At 36.3% G+C, this 21,651-nt stretch overlaps 1 protein-coding gene across 2 annotated transcripts in view; it reads left to right on the forward strand.

Moving 5' to 3' along the window:
* Positions 1 to 20,734, forward strand: part of CUL5 (cullin 5) — a 34,473-nt gene extending 13,739 nt beyond the window's left edge. For both annotated transcript variants that reach the window (XM_048294731.1, XM_048294730.1), the window contains exons 5-19: positions 1,519 to 1,660; positions 2,702 to 2,847; positions 2,924 to 3,004; positions 4,204 to 4,297; positions 7,566 to 7,696; positions 8,453 to 8,560; positions 9,155 to 9,219; positions 11,231 to 11,363; positions 11,902 to 12,033; positions 12,672 to 12,795; positions 13,539 to 13,714; positions 13,831 to 13,992; positions 14,673 to 14,791; positions 16,066 to 16,189; positions 17,333 to 20,734. In XM_048294731.1, coding sequence (XP_048150688.1) covers positions 1,519 to 1,660; positions 2,702 to 2,847; positions 2,924 to 3,004; positions 4,204 to 4,297; positions 7,566 to 7,696; positions 8,453 to 8,560; positions 9,155 to 9,219; positions 11,231 to 11,363; positions 11,902 to 12,033; positions 12,672 to 12,795; positions 13,539 to 13,714; positions 13,831 to 13,992; positions 14,673 to 14,791; positions 16,066 to 16,189; positions 17,333 to 17,527 — 1,932 coding nt within the window. In that variant the 3' untranslated portion in view covers positions 17,528 to 20,734. The remainder of the gene's footprint in view (positions 1 to 1,518; positions 1,661 to 2,701; positions 2,848 to 2,923; positions 3,005 to 4,203; positions 4,298 to 7,565; positions 7,697 to 8,452; positions 8,561 to 9,154; positions 9,220 to 11,230; positions 11,364 to 11,901; positions 12,034 to 12,671; positions 12,796 to 13,538; positions 13,715 to 13,830; positions 13,993 to 14,672; positions 14,792 to 16,065; positions 16,190 to 17,332) is intronic.
* Positions 20,735 to 21,651: the final 917 nt, after the last annotated feature.

Raw genomic sequence — 21,651 nt, forward strand, 5'->3', positions numbered from 1 at the left:
ACTTCCCTATCCGTAATGTGTAGAAGCACTTTGACCATGACAAAGCTGTTAATGTGCATGCCAGGTTGCTTGATATTCTCACTGTTTCTTCTCCAGTTTTCACTCAACTTCAGCTCTTTTAAACAGTGCAACATAATGTTTACATCAATAAAGTTAAAATAATGAGAAAAGTAATTGGGGAAGTAATCAAATAGAGTTTTGCTTCTGTGAATGTTGCAATGTTTTAAACATTCTCTTCCAACACATAAGACTCCAGTGTCAGAAATGGAAATTTAGCTGAGAGACAGTTATGGAAAAAATTAGGAATAAAGTATGGTAAACTTAACTCTCTTGAAATCTTGACTTTTATTAGGTGCTAGCTGTGTTAAAATCTAAAATTTACAAAGCAATAATGGAATAAGATCATCTAATCTTTACTATTAACTTTGCCATGCAATGTTGTATTTTTTAGTAAGCTTATTCACAGTCATGAGGTAAAGTTTGCATTAGTAAATTTTATTATTCCAACCTGCTTTCCACTGCCAGTGTAGACTGACAAATACCATGCTTAAATTACATTCACAGCAGTTACTGTCAAGTTTGTAGATACTTTTAAGTTTGAGCTTTCTTCTAAAGCAATGAAGTGGCCTTACTTTGGCATAATTTCATTGGGTATTCAGTATCATATAGAAAGAGCCAGATCCAGCATCTGAGGGCAAAAAAAAAAAAAAAACTCCAGTAACTTGAAGACTAAAAGCAAACAAGGATTTTTAGCAAATATGTAGCATGCTGCAAGTATTTACTACTGAACAGCTAAAGGGGCTTAGGTGGGCACAGGTATGGTGGTCAGGTATAATGCAGTGCATTTACAGCAGCATCAGTAGCAATCACCAAAAATAATGAATCACACAATGGAATATAAAGGGACACAGTGAGTGATGAAGATTTTGAGAAGAGCCTCCATAAATAATTTTAAAACTTTGCAGTGCTTAGATGAGATCTGGAGTTTTTTATAAACTACATATGCATTACTTGCATACTGAATTTTCTTGTTGGATTAATGCAATTTAAAGCCATCAGTCGTCTTCTTTACGTAACTATGGTGTTGGTTGAGTAGTTGAGTTTTTAGTTTTGTCTAAGACTGCACCTGCCAAATGGTGAACTATATTTAGGTGTTTGCCTCAAAAGTAGCCCCTGATATTGCAACTTCTGACACATTGTGTTGCTGGAAAAGTTACTTGACTGGTTATCAAGAATTGTAGAAATAATACAGAATAATGGACTGAATACATGCATTCAAGACTCATTCCCCAGCTGTTCAGTTACATAAAGTAAATTTAGCATGTGGACTGAATATGATTTCTATAACAAGTTCAGAGCAAGATCAAGTTCTAATGTAGCTGAACTGCTGTGTATGACCTGAAAATTACATTATTAATTGCTCGATTTCTGTCTCTGAGCTCTTGTATTTTTTTGCACAAACTTAGGTCTGCGTGTACCTTTCTGACAGGATTTTGTTTTTCTCTTCCTGATATGCAGCTCATGCTAGATACGTGGAATGAATCCATATTTTCAAATATAAAAAATAGACTTCAGGACAGTGCAATGAAGCTAGTTCATGCTGAAAGACTAGGAGAAGCTTTCGACTCCCAGCTCGTTATTGGAGTTCGAGAATCATATGGTACGTCTTGCACACACCAGTCTATTGCCTCCTCACTTGAGTAAATGAATTTTCTTCATACAAAGTTGGCAGTTGTGGTGGTAGGGTTGAAATTATCTCAGCATTTTGTATTGATTTTTTTGTTGTGCTTGTTGATACATGATACCAGTTAAATTCTGTTTATAATCTTTAGCTTCTAAGTGGTTTACCTGTGTATCAGTTACTGCACAATCAATGTTTTCAAAGAGAAGACTACTTTTTGACCTTTTGGGGTTGCAGCTATAACTTAGTCTGTACTCCTTTACATACTGTTTCTGATTTCTTAGACAGTTTGAAGAAGAAATGCTAAACAGGCTACATATAAGACTTCCAGTCTTTTTCTTTGTTGCAGAACAGATCTGTGTATCTGAAACTTCTGATGTTTCATCATTGCCTGCTGCTTTTGAAAGCTTTCCAGCACGTTGAACTAAACTTGTGGCTAATACTCTCTGAGATGGCTTTTTACAGAAGTCAAGTTCTAACTTTTTTTAAAGCATATTCCATTTAATGACTATTCATTTCTCTGTAACAGTTGAGAGGAAAGTGGAAACTCTTTCTCAAATAGTGCAAAGCACTGCAATAAGCTCACTGTCTCCATTCTTGTAAAACAGGAAAAAAAGTCTGAAATGGAGACATTGTAATTCCAGGAACAGTGTCTAAGAGAAGCTTTTTGCTCAGTCAGATAGAGAACTTCTCCCTTTACTGGGCACTATTCTGAGCTTTTTATTCCTTCCTTACAATTTTGCAGTTGTATGTGTATTTATGGTTACCATGTTTGAATGTTGAAGTGCTGGAGCTAAGTATGAAGTTTGTTTCCAGTTTCCCTTAATTGATCTGAATGGTTTTGGGAGCAAAGATTGGCCAAGTTTGGTTACCTTTGTGATCGGAGTCCATTTATTGCGATATTTCAAATTGTTCAATGCAACCTTTTAATACAAGTCTCACTCTCTCATTGAAATTTGCTTATTATTAGCCACATAAATTTCCAAGACTTGAGAGTAAGTTTGGACTTTCTCTTTGCAGTTAACCTTTGTTCTAATCCTGAAGATAAACTTCAGATATATCGGGATAACTTTGAAAAGGCATATTTGGATTCAACAGAGAGATTTTATAGAACACAGGCTCCTTCTTATTTACAACAAAACGGTGTACAGAATTATATGAAATATGTAAGTAAAAATTCTGTTGTACCTTTATACTGAAAGTGTTAGTACTTAAAATGATTGCTGTTCTACTTTTGCACAGGCAGATGCTAAACTAAAAGAAGAAGAGAAAAGAGCACTACGATATTTAGAAACAAGACGCGAATGTAACTCTGTAGAAGCAGTGAGTATAATGTGTAGAAAAATCATGTGTTTCATATTTATATAGTATTGTACTGCAGGGTTTAGTTTTTTGTTACAGTATTATTTGATACCAGTAAATTGAAACTGTTTATTTTGTGGTTTTTAATCATAAATTATTTGTTGCAAAAACGTATTACTTTCCAGTCTGGTAATCTACAATTTCTGCAAGTATTTTAACATTACATGTAGATCAAAACTTAAAACTGAAGGGCAGGTTTTTATTCAGGTTGGTTTTTGTTCTTTCATTTTGAGTTAGATATGGTGGGTTTTTTTCCTATGCTTAACAGTGGATGAGAATCATGTTTGAAAATAAATGGGCAAGTCTGTTTGGCAAAGGGTTTCTCAGTACTCATTGAGAATACCTGAAAGATTTATTGTTCATTGCAATCAAAAGGAGCAATAGAAGTTTCATTAAAGCTGTAATGTATTTCCTCTTAGGCTAAAATATGGCCATTTAATATAAAAGATCGGTTTTCTTTTTATTCCTTCCCCTTCTTGCCTCTTCAGCAATTTTTTACACAGTTCAGATTCTAGAGGAAGATTTAACTGCAGTGAATAGTTCATAATTGTCTGTGTTGAAATTAGTTCAGGAAACAGGTTATTTTAAATAAATACCTTTTAAATCTGATAATTTTTTTGCAGTGGATCAAAATGTGCTTTACACCTTTTGTTAAGCTGTGAATCATTCATTTTGCACAGGTATAAACTGTAGCTGGTATAAAGAGGCTGACAAAAGAGAGATGGTCCTGACGTGTACAGGCTGTTTCTGTTCTAGATCTAATGCCTTGTTCAAGCCATCCAGCCTGGTCCAAATAGGGTATGCTGGAATGAGAACTATTCTTAGCTCTTGGATGTATACTTGGAAATGAAGTAGGGTAGTTACTGTTCCAAAAGTGGTGACTCCCTTGAGAGAAAAGAGCCGACAGAAATACTAAGCTCATTAATGGTTTGGAGGAGACTTTACCACATTTACTAAGCTAAACATTTTGAAGAAGTGTGGTTCCTGTATAGATTCTATTCAAACTGCACATACTTTTTTGAATCAGTGAATGAGTTTATGGTTTTATAGAGCTAATTGTTGAGAACAGGTTAAATTTTGTGTCATGGCAAACTCGAGACACATCAGACTTCGGTGTTCAGATGGCTGCTTGAGCTAATCCTGTGTTTAATATATTTCAGCTCATGGAGTGCTGCGTCAATGCCCTGGTGACATCTTTTAAAGAGACTATTTTAGCTGAATGCCAAGGCATGATCAAACGAAATGAAACAGAAAGTAAGTGAAGCTTCAAGAGCAGTGCAGGGTGAACCCTGCATGAACAGCATAAAAATAGATTTGTGTGTAGATATATCAAATTACTGTTTTTAATAGATGGTGGTAGTGTTTCATATAAAAATATTATTGCCCATGAGCAGTCCCACAAAAAATTTCCATCATTGGTTCATATTTTTTCCTATCACTTTTGAAATCTATGTCCACAATACTCTTAATTTGAATGAGTGGATAGTTCTCATCTTGTTTCAAAGAGTATTTAGTGCTCTGTTTTCTTTATTTTTTCCTACACTTACTTTCATCATGTTGACTAACTCTGGTAAATACTACATATGTTTTCACTTTCTATTTGAATACTCCAGATACAAACATTTCTTCTTCATTTCACCCCGCTACCTCTTTACACCTGGAAAAAAAGTGAAGCATCTCCTTATAAAAGCTTTTTTTCTGAAAGGCAGGGAGAAATTTTTCTTACTCTGATTATTGATGTAGGACTAGTAGGTTAAGTTAACAAAATCTCTGCAAGATGTTCATGTGGTTTTATAGCGAGTATGTCAGTGTGAGTATTGAAAGTTAGCTCTGCATGCCTTTTGAAAGTTTTCAGAAGTTTTTTTTAACTCTGCTGCCGGAAGTTGAGAGTTTAGTGTGATTCAGAAGTCTTGTGTTGGTCCTGTATGATAAAAGAAACTTGATATGTCATTAAAATGTTATAATTCAGGTAGGAAAAATGAAAAAAAAAAAGCTGAAATCACAGGTTAATTTTTCTTTGAAGTTTTGGTATCCAGCAGCCAGGGAATATTTAGTAATGTCTTATGAGGTTTTCATTTCTATTGAAATGAGAAAACTGTTTTATGACTTAGAATATTATAGAAAACACTCACTTCTAAAGGCAGCATTTAAGAAAATATTTGACCTCAAAACTATGTCATACTGATCTGTTCATCTAGCAGCATGATTTCTGGCAATAGTCCAGAGCTAAATGTAGAAAGCCGTGAAACTTCTTACGAGTATATGTTACAGCCTTTGGGAGAATGCAGGAGGCTTATGTAAATGCAGAGCTTCAGAAGGGTTCATCTACAGGCACCAAAGGATCTTTCTTTAGAAACCTGTTGAAATATTCACACAGCCCTGTCTTGTGGCTGTGTCTGTCCTCTGATAGTGCTTGGTTGCAGAGCACTTCCGTTTAGTCTGTCACATCTGTTTAAAATGCTTCAATGAAGGGTGCAGGTGCAGATGACTGAAATGTAATTAAAGACTGGAGCTATACATAGTAATGTATACATCTGATAGTGTCCCCTGCTCTGCTTTGCTTATGCATGTGACTTTCTGATATTATCTGCCACAAAGAATTCAGTGATGTTGTCTTTATTAAACACCACTGACAAAAAAAGGGCTGTTTTGGTGGGGACTTCTGGCTATGAGCTGGGCACATAGTCTTGTTATATTAAGTAATATTTACATGCTGTGCAAAGACAGGAAGGATTAATGTTTTCCAGCTAAAAACTATCAAAAATGTCATAGCTTGCAAAGACTTTAGAACTGACTTACAGTGGTTTTGTTTGCTTATAGTGTTGGGGAAGGGAGGCCTAAATTTTATTTTTGGAGTGCAACAGAAACAAAAAGTACACTTGGCTTTCCTGAATACAGAATGAAAGCAGACTTTAAGTGCCCCAACAAGTACAGTATGAATTTCTTTGCTCTTCAGTGTCGTAATGTATTCTGAGAGAAATTCAAGTGAAATACTCCATTTGCTTTTGTTACTTTGAAATCTGTCTTTGAAGAGTTTATGGTTTTTTGGGTCCTGCAGTCTTAGGGGTGCACCTGGAGTCTTCCTTTGCTACTGATTCTTAAGAGAAACCACTGATTTTTTTCTCGAAGTATTTATGCCATCACTACTGTACAGAAACAGATGTAGAGCCCTTTAACATACCTTTTTGTTTCACTTTTTCTGCCATCTTTTCCTCCCTCTTACTTTTTTTAAAAGATCCAGTAAAAGTTGAGGGAGCTTTTTGGACTTTTTCTATGTAAAATGATGCTGCCATTTCTTACAGTAGATCTAAATTGCACTGAGAATGCCTCCGACTACATGTTGGGGTTTTTTCCTGGTTCCTGAAATCCTGTCATTCAGCCCATTGTGAGTTGTCTCTAGTACCATTGCAAGTTCTTATTCAAGGTTGTTTGTAGTTTCCATTCTCTAATTTGCATTGCTATGTTCTAAAAGGATTTTTTTTTTCTTTGTACTTCTCTATTTGCTTCTGCAGCAGCTGTGGAGATACAGATGATGGTAGCATATTTCATCCTCAGTGGTGACACGATCTTGGTGTTTGTTGCTGACAAAAGTAATGCAGAGGAGAAAGCAAAGGCGGGGCCTCTGACTTTTCCCCTTTCACAGTAGACATAACATTGAGGAACTAAGTGAATCTATAATTTTTTTTCTATCAAAAAAAGAATCAGAGTCCACTTGTTCTACATGAAGCAAAGTCCTTTGCCGTGTTGAGTTCAAATCTCTGTGGTCTCTTTACAGCAACCTGGTGACCTTAATCCCAGTGTTCTTCGTGGACAGCTTTGTCAAGATGATTATTGATGTTTCAGTAGCTTTTTTTTTTTTTTTTTTTAAAGCAGTATTGAAATATCTTCACAAAAAGTAGACAAATAAAGCACATCACTTTTTGAAGTTTTTAGACAGTAACTGTGAGAAAAACTAAAACTCTGAGGGAAGAAGAGTTCACTGTTTGCATTAGTCAGTTTTGGTTACTTCAGAACTTTGCAAACTTTTAACTAAAACAAAATATTGTAAGTGGTATTGAAACATACACAAAGACAGGTTTGTTTGGCTTTAATTTAAAATTTTGAAATGTCTTGAATCCATACAATTTCCTGCATAAGTGCCTGTAGGCTTCCAACTGAGAAACATTCTTGCCAGGGATTTGAAGCCAGTTAGAACTTGGACTTAATCCAAATGGTCGTTGGTTTTAGGGAGGTCTTATTCAAGCTTGGGATACTATATGCATTAGCATACTATAGAAGATACTGTATGCGTAAGCAAGTATTAACACTGCAATAAATTTCTCTTTTTGCCTTCAAAAGAATCCTCTTGGGGGACCAGAGTTAAAACAGTACTCAAGATCTCTTTCTTTGTAAGAGACCGATTGGATTATCTATTCTTCAGATATTTAATGTTCCACTTGAGACATGCCTAGGAGAAATGCAGTGTATTTGGCTTTTATACAGGTCTTTGACTGGTGGCTTCATCAGTGTTTGTATCTTTCAGAGTTGCATTTAATGTTTTCACTGATGGATAAAGTTCCGAATGGCATAGAGCCTATGCTAAAGGATTTGGAAGAACATATTGTTAGTGCTGGACTTGCAGACATGGTAGCAGCTGCTGAAACTATTACTACTGTAAGTATATTGGGTTTTAGTAAAATAACAACAGGAAAACAACTTTGCAGAAGTTACATATTCTCTATTTGTGGGACAAATGCATGAATGGAAATAATTTTATGAGATTTTGTGTGTAGAGATCAAATTTTGATCCACTGAAAGTTTTAAATGTCTAGGATAGCTTTTTATTCTTTGTGTTTTCAATTGTAGCTTTAAAAAGTGAATCTAATTTGCAGTAAAGGTTATAAATTAGGTGCATGGGATGCTTATAAAATACAGTTGTGTTAGAATCTTAATTTTAAAAGCCTAATTAATTTTTCCAGAATTCTAACTTCCTGATGAAATTTGCTTTCAATCTAAGAGTGGTTGTTCATTGTGGAAATTATAAGGATTTTTTTCTCCACTGTATTTTTTCAGCTTTTTATCATCTGGTTTTTTTTCGGGTCTGGGAGGCCTAGGTGTCTGCAGCAATTAGGATGTGGCATGTGTCTTTTATTGGTCCTTCAAAACATCCTTTAAAATAAAATGTTATTGTATAATATTTGAAGTTATAGATTTTTATCTTTTTTTTGTGTATTGGAAATACTATCTTGAAAATCTGTGTTTAGGCCTACATGCTGTAGAGCTCTTCAGTACAGAGACTAAAGATAAAATGTATGTTCATAGTATGCAGGCTTTTGAGGATTCAGCATTTTTGCAGATTAGGGAATTAATGTATGCTCACACTGAATTCTGTGGAGCCCTTTTTTTTTAGTTTGGTTTTTGCCTCTTCAGGATTCTGAGAAATATGTAGAGCAATTGCTCACGCTATTTAATCGGTTTAGCAAATTGGTTAAAGAAGCTTTTCAAGATGATCCAAGATTTCTTACTGCCAGAGATAAGGTATGTGTTTCTCCTGGTCTTTTGTTCACTATAAGAATTGTTGCAATTTGTATTATGATGTCTCCAAAACCCTGTGCCTATTCACTGTTAAATTTAGAAGCTGCTGTTTCTCTATTAAATATGCAGGCTAAAATATTGATGAAACTTACTATCAACTGAGTAGCTTTTAATTTCTGTTGTAGTCCTGCATAAAGATGCATGCATTCAGCTTTGTAATGTTGTAGAGCACATTAGAAGATAACCTTTGTATTGAGAACCTGAATGTCCGATTCAGCAATAATTTGTGTTTAGAATTTACTATGTATTTGTCTCATGACTTCAGACGTCCAACCTGCTCCATGTAATCCCTTCCTAAGTTGTTGTTTAAAGGAAACTAGTATGGTAGTGGAAAAGAGGAAAACTCAATACATCAGTTTACTGGGAAAGTGAGTCATAGAATTTGAACTCTCAAACTGAAAATACAATCTGCAAGCTTTGGGATAATAAAAAAAAATTGAATTAATTTAATGTTACAACAGTGTAAAAAGAGATAATCTTTGCAATTCATATCAGAGAAAAATTGAGTGAAGCACCAATAATCTAATTATTTTTCAGGCATACAAAGCAGTTGTGAATGATGCTACAATATTTAAACTTGAATTGCCATTGAAGCAAAAGGGGTAAGCCATGTAAACTTTGTGCAAATCAAGGTTTTTAAAATGTCTCTTCAAAAAGTAATGCTGTGTTTAAAAGGGCTTTGTGTTATTTGCATTATGGAATTTCAGATTGCTTACTGACTTCTGGTAAGACTCTTTTCGTGTGGAAGTAGATCAGTGAATAGCAGCCTGGTTCAACTTAAATTTTTTTGTAGTACTTGGGGATCTGTTCTTTTATACTATGAGTCAGTTTGTTAGCTGAAGTTCATAATGGCTTCCTGGATTATTAATTCCAAAAACCTCAGCTGTATAACTCTGCCACAACTTTAGCAAAGGTCCTGGGGAAAAATGAGGCAGTAATCTTCATGGGAATAACTGTGGCTGATTAAGGTGTAACCGTCCACAAGCTGTTTTCCACCTCCTCTTGTTCCAGTTGTGAGTGTGACCTGTCCAGCTGTTGCATTTTTGTTTCAGTGCAGGATTAACCAGGTTAGTTTAAACAGCTTCCAGTAGATTAGGCAGACCTGCGTGATTCAAGAAGAAGGACCATGCTTACAGTGCCTGCTCTGCTAACTCAGCCAAGAGAAGGTAGCAGTCAGTTAATTGATTGTTAACATTTACCATGTGATGTGCCACTTGAGTAGGAATTTGTAAATATTTAGGTGCTTGGGATTGCTTATATATAGTTTGTCACCTGATTTACTACGGAAACAAAGCTTGTGTAGCTGGGCTGCCAGCTTCCCTTTCCAATTGCTTCTAGTTAGGGGTGGATGGTTATAAATATCTGTCCAGCATCTTGGTTCGTATTCTGGGTTTGGTCTTGGACTAATGGCAAGTCAATTTCCCTGAATAGGGATTAGTCTTTCTCCTTATATTTATTGGAGGAATGCTGTCACAAAAGACTGGATCCCTGCTTTCTATACTTTGCATAGGTGTAGGTAAGGTAGAGGAGTTTCCTAGGTATCTTCTAATGTTTTGTTTCCCCTGAGACCATCCAAATCGATACCGCATTCAAACTGTTTCACTCCTAAAGTGAACCCTGCCTAGTGGTTTCTTAGAAACCACTGTGATAGTGATGGTCTTCTGTTCAACATTCTTCTTCCCAAGCACTTTGAAGTTGTCTAGATATGCAGCCTGGTTTGAGCAAAACAAAACTTCATCTTGCTTAGTCTTTTGTAATAGCCAAAAGGCTTGTGATCTGCTTATACTTCAAATGGTCTTCAGAGGGCAGAAGACACCTTGCAAGCTGCTTCATGAATTAAAAAAAAAAGGACCAGTTGTCTGAAGAATGTTAGCTCTGTCTATACTAATTGGTGAGAGGGTGAAATGAGCAAGAAAACTGGATTCCTGAGCTTGCTTTCAGCCCTTGGGAGCAGCAGTCAAGTTGGTGCCATCTGACTCTAGGGATAGGGATTGGTCCTTGCCATACGGTTTTATTTACCAGTCTAGAACATGACCTGTGCTTGATGATTTTTGAAGAACCACAGTTTGCCTACTGTAGCATCTTGTTCAACTTTAGTCTGCATTTAATCTCCAAGCTGTTAGTCCATCCTTTATAGCTGTGATGAAATAATTTTATCCTGTTACTATGTGGTAGATGTGTTGAGATTTGCAGTCTGTGAAGTGTGGTGCAGGAGGCTGTTCTTGAGACCTCAGTACAGCATACTGAGGAGATGAGTGAAACATTTCACTGTAGCATTTTTAATTCTTTACTGGAATACTTCTTTCCATGCAATATTTAGTTGTTTCAAACTGCAGTTTCACCTGCATCTTTCGTTGTTACAGTTCTAAAATTATAATTAGTTAAAATAATCAAGCTGTAGAAGCTGTCTAAAAGTGTTTGGCAGTATTTATTCTTTCAAGAAGAAAGGGTGTTATCTCTAATTTTTCATTAGTTTAACAAGGTTATAAATTCACCACCAGGATCTTTGCCAAGGGGATCAGGAGAGAGTGGTCTGTCTTGTTAACAATGTAGTCACTCCAGGATAGCAGGGTTCTGTATGGTTTGAAGATATATTGTTCTTTTTTTATCTAGTGTTGGATTGAAAACACAACCTGAATCCAAATGCCCTGAGCTTCTTGCTAATTACTGTGACATGTTGCTAAGAAAAACACCACTAAGCAAAAAACTAACCTCTGAAGAAATTGAAGCAAAGCTTAAAGAAGTGGTATGTTTTTGCCTTCTATTTCTCAGTTACTCTGAAGAATGAATTTGTTTGTTTTATTTCCTTATGTGGGTTGAGGCCTTGATCTTCAAAAGCAGTTATGCGAGGTGTAATAGTAGAGAAAAGAGTTTATGTTATCAAGTGTGTGTGTGTGTGTGTTTAAATATTGTAAATCATCCAGTGTTTCATGTCTCCTGTGTCAGTTCACAAAATTGGTATACTAAATTAATGCCTATATAACACTGTAATGAGTTACAATAACTAATATTTGTCTAGATAATAGTCCAGGAGATTTTTACATACCCGTGTCAATGTCTTTTTTGATTTAAGAGAATTTCTTGATGTTTGACAAATGAAGAAGTTGAAGGTATGATATTATGAAACATTCACTGCTGATGCCTGTGATAGTATTAACACAGTTGCTCCTAAGGCAATGTCAAGTAGTCTTTTTCTACTCATAGTCTACAGTGCATTAGATCAGCATTCAAAGACATGTCTGGTTGCCAGTGCAAATAAATATATTAAACTCTATTTTTGACAGCTTTTGGTACTTAAATATGTACAGAATAAAGATGTTTTCATGCGATATCACAAAGCTCACTTAACAAGACGTCTGATATTAGATATATCAGCAGATAGTGAAATTGAGGAGAATATGGTGGAATGGCTCAGAGTAAGTAGCATCACATCTTTCTTTGGTTGTGCCTCATGCTTGTGGTTAATTAATATTCCACTCTTGAACATAAATATCTTTCTCGCTTAGGTGAGTTTCATCTTTAATAGCGGGCCACTCAGGGCATCTTGTTCTTCCCTTCTATCACAGTACTTTGTGAAAGTAAAACAGTTTAACTCTTCTCTAATAATGGCAGTGATAGATTTAAAAATGTTTCACATACAATTATCTAAAGGCATCATAGATTCCATATGCAAATAAGCAAAATGCAGTGTACTTGTTTAGATATGTAAATAATTTGAGATCCATTCTAATTTTGAATTTTTATGTAGATTAGAGTATTATTTGCATGCCTTAAACATTCCTTCAAATCTCAGAACTTATGGATTCCTTAATGCACGCATACATTCTTCAGAAATTGAATTTCTTTAAAAGGATCATCATATGCCCTTAAGGGATAACTACTTATGATCCATGCTAAAAACCCTTTATATTGCATTGCAGATTCACTATTACTGTAAGGTGATTATACCTGTATACTTTTATGCTCTTAATTTATTCAAGCTTATTATTTTAAAAATAAACCTTTTTGTTCATAGTTTTCTATGTCATATTTACTGTTCTGTTTGTTTATGTAGGAAGTGGGAATGCCAGCAGACTATGTAAACAAGCTGGCTAGAATGTTCCAGGATATCAAAGTGTCTGAAGACTTGAATCAGGCCTTCAAGGAAATGCACAAAAATAATAAACTTGCTTTACCAGGTATTTTTTTCAAATTATTTGCTCTTTTTAATTTCTTTCGGTGAAAAATTATGTTAAATTTTAAGTTAAAAATTATGTCAACTGCAGGTTGAACACAGTCTCCATGGCATTGTTGCCCCTAGACTGGAAGTGTCTGTAGACTCTGCTTTCTCCTGCAGTTGATACTAGAGCTATATCACTCTCTGAGTTGTGGGTTTTCCTTATGAGCAATCTTACCGATACAGATTCCCTACTCTTTTAGACAAATTGCAAGCAGGGGCTTGAATTGGCATCAGCCAGGTGTGAATGCCTGAACTATCTCCTCCTTTCATGCCCTCATCATTCTTCAAGTGCTCTATGCTGTGCTCCTCCTTTATCTGCCAGCGGGAGAACTGGATGTGTGCTATGAAGAGCTTAAATCACATTCTGAAATTGTTTCACTGATGAGGGAGGCTGAGGAGCATCAAGTATTGGACCTGCCATGCTGAAAACCCTTGAGTAGTGCTTATAAGCATCAGCTGTAAAGCTGCACCAGTGTTTAAGGAGCTCTTCAGTAGCAAGCCAAAAAAACAGGTTTCAATCAGTGCTGCTGGCAGAAAGCCAGTGCTGCATAGAGTACCTTAATGTTTAAGTAGGTAGACACCCTGCAACTTTCTGAAAATTCAGTCCTCCATAATTGTGTTCAGAGTAGGAAAAAAACCCAAAACATTTTGGTTTATGTATCTGTTATGCCTAGATTCATATAATCCAATATCATCTTACAGCTGACTCTGTGAATATTAAAATTTTAAATGCTGGCGCCTGGTCCCGAAGTTCTGAAAAAGTGTTTGTCTCACTGCCCACGGAATTAGAAGATCTTATCCCAGAGGTCGAAGAATTTTATAAAAAGAATCACAGTGGTAGAAAACTCCACTGGCACCACCTCATGTCCAATGGAATTGTAAGTGTGCAGTTTTCAGCGTATCAGTCTCGATGACTGTATTCTCTGTATTTATAACAGTAAGAAAGCTTGTGATCCAGACAGGCTTATAAGTAAAATTTTCATCCTCTTCACAGATAACCTTTAAGAACGAGGTTGGCCAGTATGACTTGGAGGTAACAACATTTCAACTGGCTGTGCTGTTTGCGTGGAACCAAAGACCCAGAGAGAAGATCAGCTTTGAAAATCTTAAACTGGCAACTGAACTCCCTGATGCAGAACTTAGGAGGACTTTATGGGTATATCCCTTTCTCTTGGAACAGATTGCTTCTTGATTTCTGTACTCTGAAATACAGGATTAGTATTTTTAAAGCACTGTCTGATAACACTTTGAAACTGAAATGTGAATGCCTTTCTTGGTAATTAATCAGTTGTAATGCTGGCTCCTTGCACTACTGCTGAGCACACACAGTATTTACATTAACACGTTCTCTCAACCCAGTATTACTTCAGAAACTTTTGGAAACTACAAGAATTTTTTGACCATAAAAAGCTGCCTAAAGCACAGAGTTACGATTGTGTTTTGTCGAGTGGGTCTGGTCTAATTCTAGGAAATTAGTGACACCTGATAAATATATGTTACTTAAAAATAACTTCAGTGTTTGCTTTAGCAGACTTCTAATTATTTAGCTCACGAATAAAGAGAGAAACCACGTAAGTCAGACTTAACACCACTTCTGTAGCCGTGAGTTCGTGTGTTTTACTGCTTTGTATGATTTTGTTTATGCTAACCCATTTCAGAAGGAGATTTGGTAAACTGTGTCCCCCCCTCTGATTTTACCAGTTCCAAACAAGGCTGTGTGGTTCCCTCACTACAGTCTGCACAGCAGTGAATTATGGTCTTAGAAAGTAGTTGTTTCCATTTAGAAAGTCTGGTGTTTTATTTTCATTCTTTCTCCCCCTTCCCTTTTCTCTGTAGTCTCTTGTAGCATTTCCAAAGCTGAAACGTCAGGTTTTATTATATGAACCTCAAGTCAATTCACCCAAAGACTTTACAGAAGGAACCCTCTTCTCGGTGAACCAGGAGTTCAGTTTAATGTAAGATGATGTTTGAAAAGTAAAATAACAATGTACTATTTTATAACTAAAGGAATTCACTTTAACTTAACCTGTATTCTTGAAAGTTTTCAAAATTCAGCTAGATACATGCTTTGCTGCCCTGTCCTCATTTAGTTTTGGCAATAGTCATGCTTCAAGTAGGTGATTGGACTTGATGACCTACAGCAGCTCCTTCAAACAAATATTTCTATAATTCTAATCCCTGTGAAATTAAATTTCTTACACACCTAAGGATGAGGTGCAAAATTGGAGGCTTTGCCATGTTCCAGTTAGCAATAAGTCCATAAAATTTCATGGAAGACAGCCTGTGATCAGAGCACTAGTGTTGTATTGATTATTACGTGCACGCAGAATTTCAAAAACGGAGTGATAAGTTAAAAAGAAGTGAAACTGCTTTAATAATATGGTGTGCTGTCAAGAGCCAGGATTTTTAGTGTGGCTCTCACCAGCGAGGAGTGTCTTTATTTCTGTGAGAATTGCAGGACTCTTTTACTGGTGCTTTGAAATCCTTTGAGCACAAGATAATACAAAGAGAGAATATCCAAGTGGTACATACTATGTTCAGCGTGTTTTACTTGCGCTTCTGCCTGCCTCTGTTGTCAGTGACTATGATGAGAACTGGCTCCTTGCTAGTAACCTCAGATTCTGTGCCTCATTCTCAGTAGCAGCTGGACATCTGGATCTGTGGAGAAAGAGATAAGTGACAAATCTGCTTTCCTGGGGCTTAGTTTCTTGTCCAGGGCCATAGTGCTTATTCCTGTCATCAGGATTTTGAGCTCTGAGAAATGATGAGAGGACATGACAGAAGACACAGGCTGTAGAGATAGTTCGTGGGTGACCACTGGAGAATGCCATCAGCTTTCTTGGTTGCAGTAGCTGGGTTTTGTCCCAGATGGTTCTTTGATGGAATATTAACTAGTCATATTTCCTGAACTTTGTTGTAAAAACTTCCTTCAAAGAGCCCCACATTCATATAATTAAATTGAAATCTATTTTTCTGAAATTTTATTGTTTCAGCTGCTGGATTTACTTGTAATGCTTGCTAGCATTATTTAGGTTTCATTGTGTGGAGACATTGGCATTGAGTTCTGATCTGTCAGACAGCTCTCTCGCTGCTGCAATGCTGATAACCTATAAGTATCTGATCTATCATGGTACTCCTTGCTGCTGTAATTTAAGTTTACCAGGAATTCTGTAATTGAAAGTGTTTGTTTATTTTTTTGCTTACTTTCATGCAATACAACTTTTTTCAGAAAAAACGCTAAAGTTCAGAAAAGGGGCAAGATAAATTTGATTGGTCGATTACAACTTACTACAGAGAGGATGCGGGAAGAGGAGAATGAAGGAATAGTCCAGCTAAGAATATTGCGAACCCAGGCAAGTAACCTGCCAGAGCAATACAAAATTCCTCTATTTCTTTTGTTGCATTATCATTACTGTAATTTGTTGTATTATCATTACATGCTGTCCACAGTTGGATGTTGATGTATGAAATGGGTGCTTTGGAATCCCCTTGGAAGTCACTTCTGCTATATGACTCTAGATCCTTGTGAATACCTGATTTTGGATGTGTGTTCATGCACTTCTAGTTGTCAGCCTCCTGTTCTGAAGTACCAGGTCACCACCTTCAAAGAGGACAAAGCAGATATTGAGCAACAGTGTGGTTGTGGGTGACAGCACCAGATTGATAAAGTTGAGTGACACTGGCCACCACCACGAACAAACAGCGTTGCTGATCTTGGTATCTCTAGTCTCAATGAAGAGAATAATCTTGGAGGTGGGATCACGCCGTGGTAACAGCACTACGACTTTGGAGAGGCCTTCTCCTTAGAGGAAAAGTTGAAAAGTGCATCTTAGCTATACAAACTGCAGCTTCCTGCTCTGTGGTTGATAGTTCTTCAGTCAGCTACTCATGTCAAATCTTTTGAGCTGACAGTTTTAGAAAAGCCTGATTTTTTTTCTGGCATCAGGAATCATTACCTACAATGGAGCCTCAAAAATCCCATTTTACCTTCAAGTTTCAGGTCTGTTCTGTCAGTCAGGTTGGATTGCAGGCCATGCACACTGTGAATTGTACCACCTGATGTAACATTATGATGTGACCATTCTGGGAGCAGCGGGATTAATGCCTGGTTGTACTTCTGAAATGAGTGAGACGTTCACAAGGTATATCATAAGTCACCTAGGAAACTGCAACTTCTGCTCAGGGAGTGAATGAACATTTGGTTTTAGTGAGTAATTCACACTCTAGGTATAGGATTTAGCTCCTCCTTTGACTGGAATTGTCTTATATCTCTTGCATCTTGACAGTGCTTCATTCTTTTCCTTTATCAACTTCTTTATAAAAGCAGTTCTGTATATACATAGACTAAAAAATGCAGCATATTTCTATTTTCTAGGGAAATATATAGATTTCCTTGCTGTCTTCCCTTACCAGGAGCCTCCTATTAATGCTGTGTTCATTTGTCACTTCACCCAGACATTTAAAAATATTTTTCTTTTCTTCTTGTCCCCCACCAGGAGGCTATCATCCAAATAATGAAAATGAGGAAGAAAATTACTAATGCCCAGCTTCAGACTGAACTGGTAGAAATATTGAAAAACATGTTCTTGCCACAAAAGAAAATGATAAAAGAGCAAATTGAATGGCTTATAGAGCACAAGTATATCAGAAGAGATGAGTCAGATATCAACACCTTTATATACATGGCATAATTGGAGGACTCTGCGGGATGCTGAGAACATAAATGGAAGGGTGCTTGGACAGACAGCTCAACAGTTTGTGCTGCAGAAGGACTTGTTTTGACTTTCGTTACATATTAAAATCCCTGCCTTACCTTACAGAGGACTATATTTTGCCAATCTCATTCAGCTAGCATGATGGCATTCCCTTCATGTTGCACACTTTTAACAGCATGCTGTTTTGTGGGAAACTTGCATTCATGAAGAGCCCATTGTGAACTTTTTAAAGTAGATTTGATTTACACCCACCAGGAAGAATACAGATTTGGTTTTTAGATGACCAGTACTTGCACAAGGAAAAAATACTCAAATATTCATGCACTGAGGAACTGCTATTAGTTTTGTTTTGGGTTTGTTTTTTGTTTTGTTTGGTTTTGGGTTTTGGGTTTGGTTTGTTTTTTTTTTTTTTTTAATGCAATTAGGACTAGAAGTAGCACTTTCACTTTTGTGTTTTGGATCAACAGAGTAATGTACTGTCCATCTCGGATCCTTTTCATGTAATAATATTCAAGAGACACAGACACATGCATCGCGACTGATATGTATTTGTTACAGTTAAAACCTGTTGGCTAGAGTAGTGCTTCAATCTAGTAACTGGATTTTAATAATTGACACATTAAGTGACACAGAAGTAATTCCAAGTCATCGGTGATATTTTTCCCTAAGCAAGAGATGATTGTTTTTTAAATTGTTTCCTCTAAACAAGTCGATATGTTGTTACCTTATATGGACAGATGATTTGCTACAACTCTTTTTGACAAGGTAAAGGTTTCTTGAAAGATACTTCACTATAAAAGCAGTTTTCATGGGCGGGCCTGCTATATGAACAGAAATATTAAGTGTATTTCCTTTTACATTTAATATTTATATTCCAAATATTTCAGTATGACTACATATATCAGGATGCATTAAAGATTATTTATGCTCAACTCCCCCAGAAAGAGAATAACACTTGAAGATCCCAGTACTATTTCCTCAGTGGTAACTTTTATATACATGCAAGGTTAATCCAATTGGACTAGTCAACATCTTTATATGAAAACCAAACCCTCTGCTTTTTATTTTGTAACTGGTAGGGTAGGAAATACACTTCTAATGAAAATGATACAACGCTAAGGAAAAATACTGTGTTTAGTGGATGCAGAGAGAGTGCCAAACACACATCAGGAATCTCAACTTCTTAAAGTTACCTCTTCCATTCTCAATCATCTGAAGTAGTCATTTGGCACTACCCTACTCTCTGCTATTGTGAAATGTCCCAGCATGTACTGGAGCGATACCATGAGTCATAGGAGCAGAGTGCCTGTCTTAGGACAAAGGTAAGTTGCGCTTTACTCAGTTCTGTATGAATATTTCTTCTATAAATCGCAAGTGTGTGAAGTTATTTTTTAATTAATGAGTTGAACTACATCTAAAGGCCTCATCTTTGGTGAGAAATAGGGAAGAGGATACCATTAACTTTAGTCAAAAAAGAAAGCTTTCCAGTAAGTAAGAGGAGGAGTTTTACTTTCACATGGTTACAGTAAAGTATGCCATAAGAGTGGTTGAAAAGCAAACTCTCCAAGAATGGCTGCTTGCACCCTTAAGCAGGCTGTGTGCTCTGTTACTAATGTAAATGCCAGTGTGACTGCCTGCGCACAGTGTGTACTTGGACATCTGTTTAAGTAAGAAATTTTTGGTAGTGAGGGTTTCATGACCAAGAGATTGCAAGAAATCAAGGCCTGGCCAATAACGATTGAAATTCTACAGCTTGTGTTACATGCTTTTATTGATACTCAAAAGTAGATGCTGTTTAAAAATATTGCATCTTTTATGTTGGCCCTGTGGTGTTGCAATTCAGAATCAAAAGCAAGTGGTGCTCTGTGTAGTTAACCAATGAAACTATTTGAACATCAGAAAACAAAATTCTAATAAAAAACTTTGTGCTGCAAGACTTTCAGTCTTTGTAACTTAAAAGTAATAAATGCTTACTTGGGATAACTGGGGAGAACATTACAGTCTGAGCACACTCTTCAACATGAAAAATTCCAACCCTTAACCAGAGAAAAAGAGGTGTGAAATGGTCACACGAAAGAGCTGGCAAGGGTATAATGCTAATTTTGAAGCCATTGGTTTAGATTTGAGAGGGAAGTTTAAGAGACTGCATCTCAGATACAACTTAGGAAGTTGGAAGCTGGAGTGCATGCAGAAAGCAAAAGGTTGCTAAAAGCTAAGGAGCTACATGTTCCTTCAACTAATAAATACAATACAACCTAATTGTTACCTATATATTTTTCAAAACCTGGCATGGAAATAGAATTGGTAATGTGCCTATGACTTGGTCGTTTTTCTTTAAATATATACCAGAAATGGATGTTGGGTTTTTTATGAAATCTGAGACAGACACCAGCAAATTTGTTAAAGATGCAGAATCACGTTTAGCGTCCTTCATCAGGTCACTTCACCAATATGCACTTAAAACTAGTATCACCTGGGGCAAAGGGAGATACCTGGGGTAAGCTGTCTTTTGGGGAGGGTAGAGTTCAGATCTAAATGAAAACTATTCCTCACTTGCAATATGGCAACAATGCACTTTTAAGGCTGCAATTTTTAGCTATGAATATATATGTCCAAAGACCTAGCTTAAGGAGGTGCTGCATCTGAAAAACACGTTGCCACACACACTGCCACGGTGAATAGCTAAGGAACGAAATCTGATGTAGAAAGGGTGGGGGGGAATTCATCCTTAATGGGTTTAATTAAGAAATACTGTTAAATCTTTCTCTGTCCCAACAACTTGATGAGAATCTCTTTCAATTCTGAAGTCTTCCATTTTCCTCTCTCCACAGTTGGTGTCCCTAGCTTCTATTTTTACTCATTTATCTTTCATTTGTTACAACTGTAATGCAGTTACATTTCCAAATGACAATGTGACTTTCTCATTTTTCACCTTTTTAAAATTAATATAAATGTTATGAATGTTCACATCTTGCATTTATCTGCATTGGGATGCCATTGTCCTGTAAAGTGCAAATTTTAAAAATACAATTGGCAAAAAGATTTGATAGTTTTACAGAAAGATTTGCTATCTCAAACTGTTTTCTATTTTCATCTAAATGACTGGGATGCTATCTTTGTAATTCTTTAAGGTCATATTTGTGAAATAAACAATACATGAAAGCTTTTCTGTCATATACACTATATGTAGTCTGGAGTGTTGAGCGAACTCAAGTTCCTGAGTTGTAATAACTATCTCCATATGGTATTTACAATTTTGAATGTGTGCCACTACCAAGATAATAATGCTGTACAATTTTGAATGGTGGTAGTTTCTGTATGGCAGTCCAGCTGAACTATTTTGATGTACTGCTTAATTTTTGAATTTTATTTTTTAAGTTGTATAATTTATTTTCTTGCAAAATAAAAATGTAATTTAAAAGACTACTCATTTAGCAAGGTATTTTGGTGTCTCACCCTATAAAATTTTAAAGTTGAATTCAGGTGCTGCTTCTAAAAAATGCGAAAGTATTAAATTTGCCTGACTTCAAATCCCAACATCTGTTATGATCAGAGTACTTTAAAAAAGAAGTGGATATTTCCAATTCTTTCCTTGTTAAAAATTTTTAAGTACTTAAAAGTTATATATGTAGAGCTATTTAGTTTTCTGAATTCTATTTAAAGATGAGCTGTAGTCTTTCAGTGTATCAAAGCCTGCCATGCCAAAAGTGGCTGGGAATTGCCTTAGTTTATGGCGTTTTTAAAAAGAGTTATGTCTCTCTGCAACTTACTGGGATGCAGTTGGATTGCTGAATATTTTGGTTGATTTGTCTCTGAAGTTATTACAGTGTGTGTCACTGAAAGTTACTGGTGTTGCCATGAGATAGTTGGGACCTTCAGGTAGCTGATCCTGCAGTAAACAGTGATGTGGAACAGTCACTTGCCTGAAGGAGTGCTTTTAATGTAATGGCTTTTCTTCTCTGCTTGTCCTTGCTTTTTAACGTGAATCTCTTTGTACATTTCAGCTCCTTTCCTTAAGTGCACCAGCTAACATCAGTGTTCTGTGCTTTCTGGTACATGCAGAGTTTAGAACTACTTGTATGGAATAAACAGCTATTTTT

The sequence above is a fragment of the Corvus hawaiiensis genome, chromosome 2, assembly GCF_020740725.1.
Source record: "Corvus hawaiiensis isolate bCorHaw1 chromosome 2, bCorHaw1.pri.cur, whole genome shotgun sequence".
Classification (NCBI taxonomy): domain Eukaryota; kingdom Metazoa; phylum Chordata; class Aves; order Passeriformes; family Corvidae; genus Corvus; species Corvus hawaiiensis.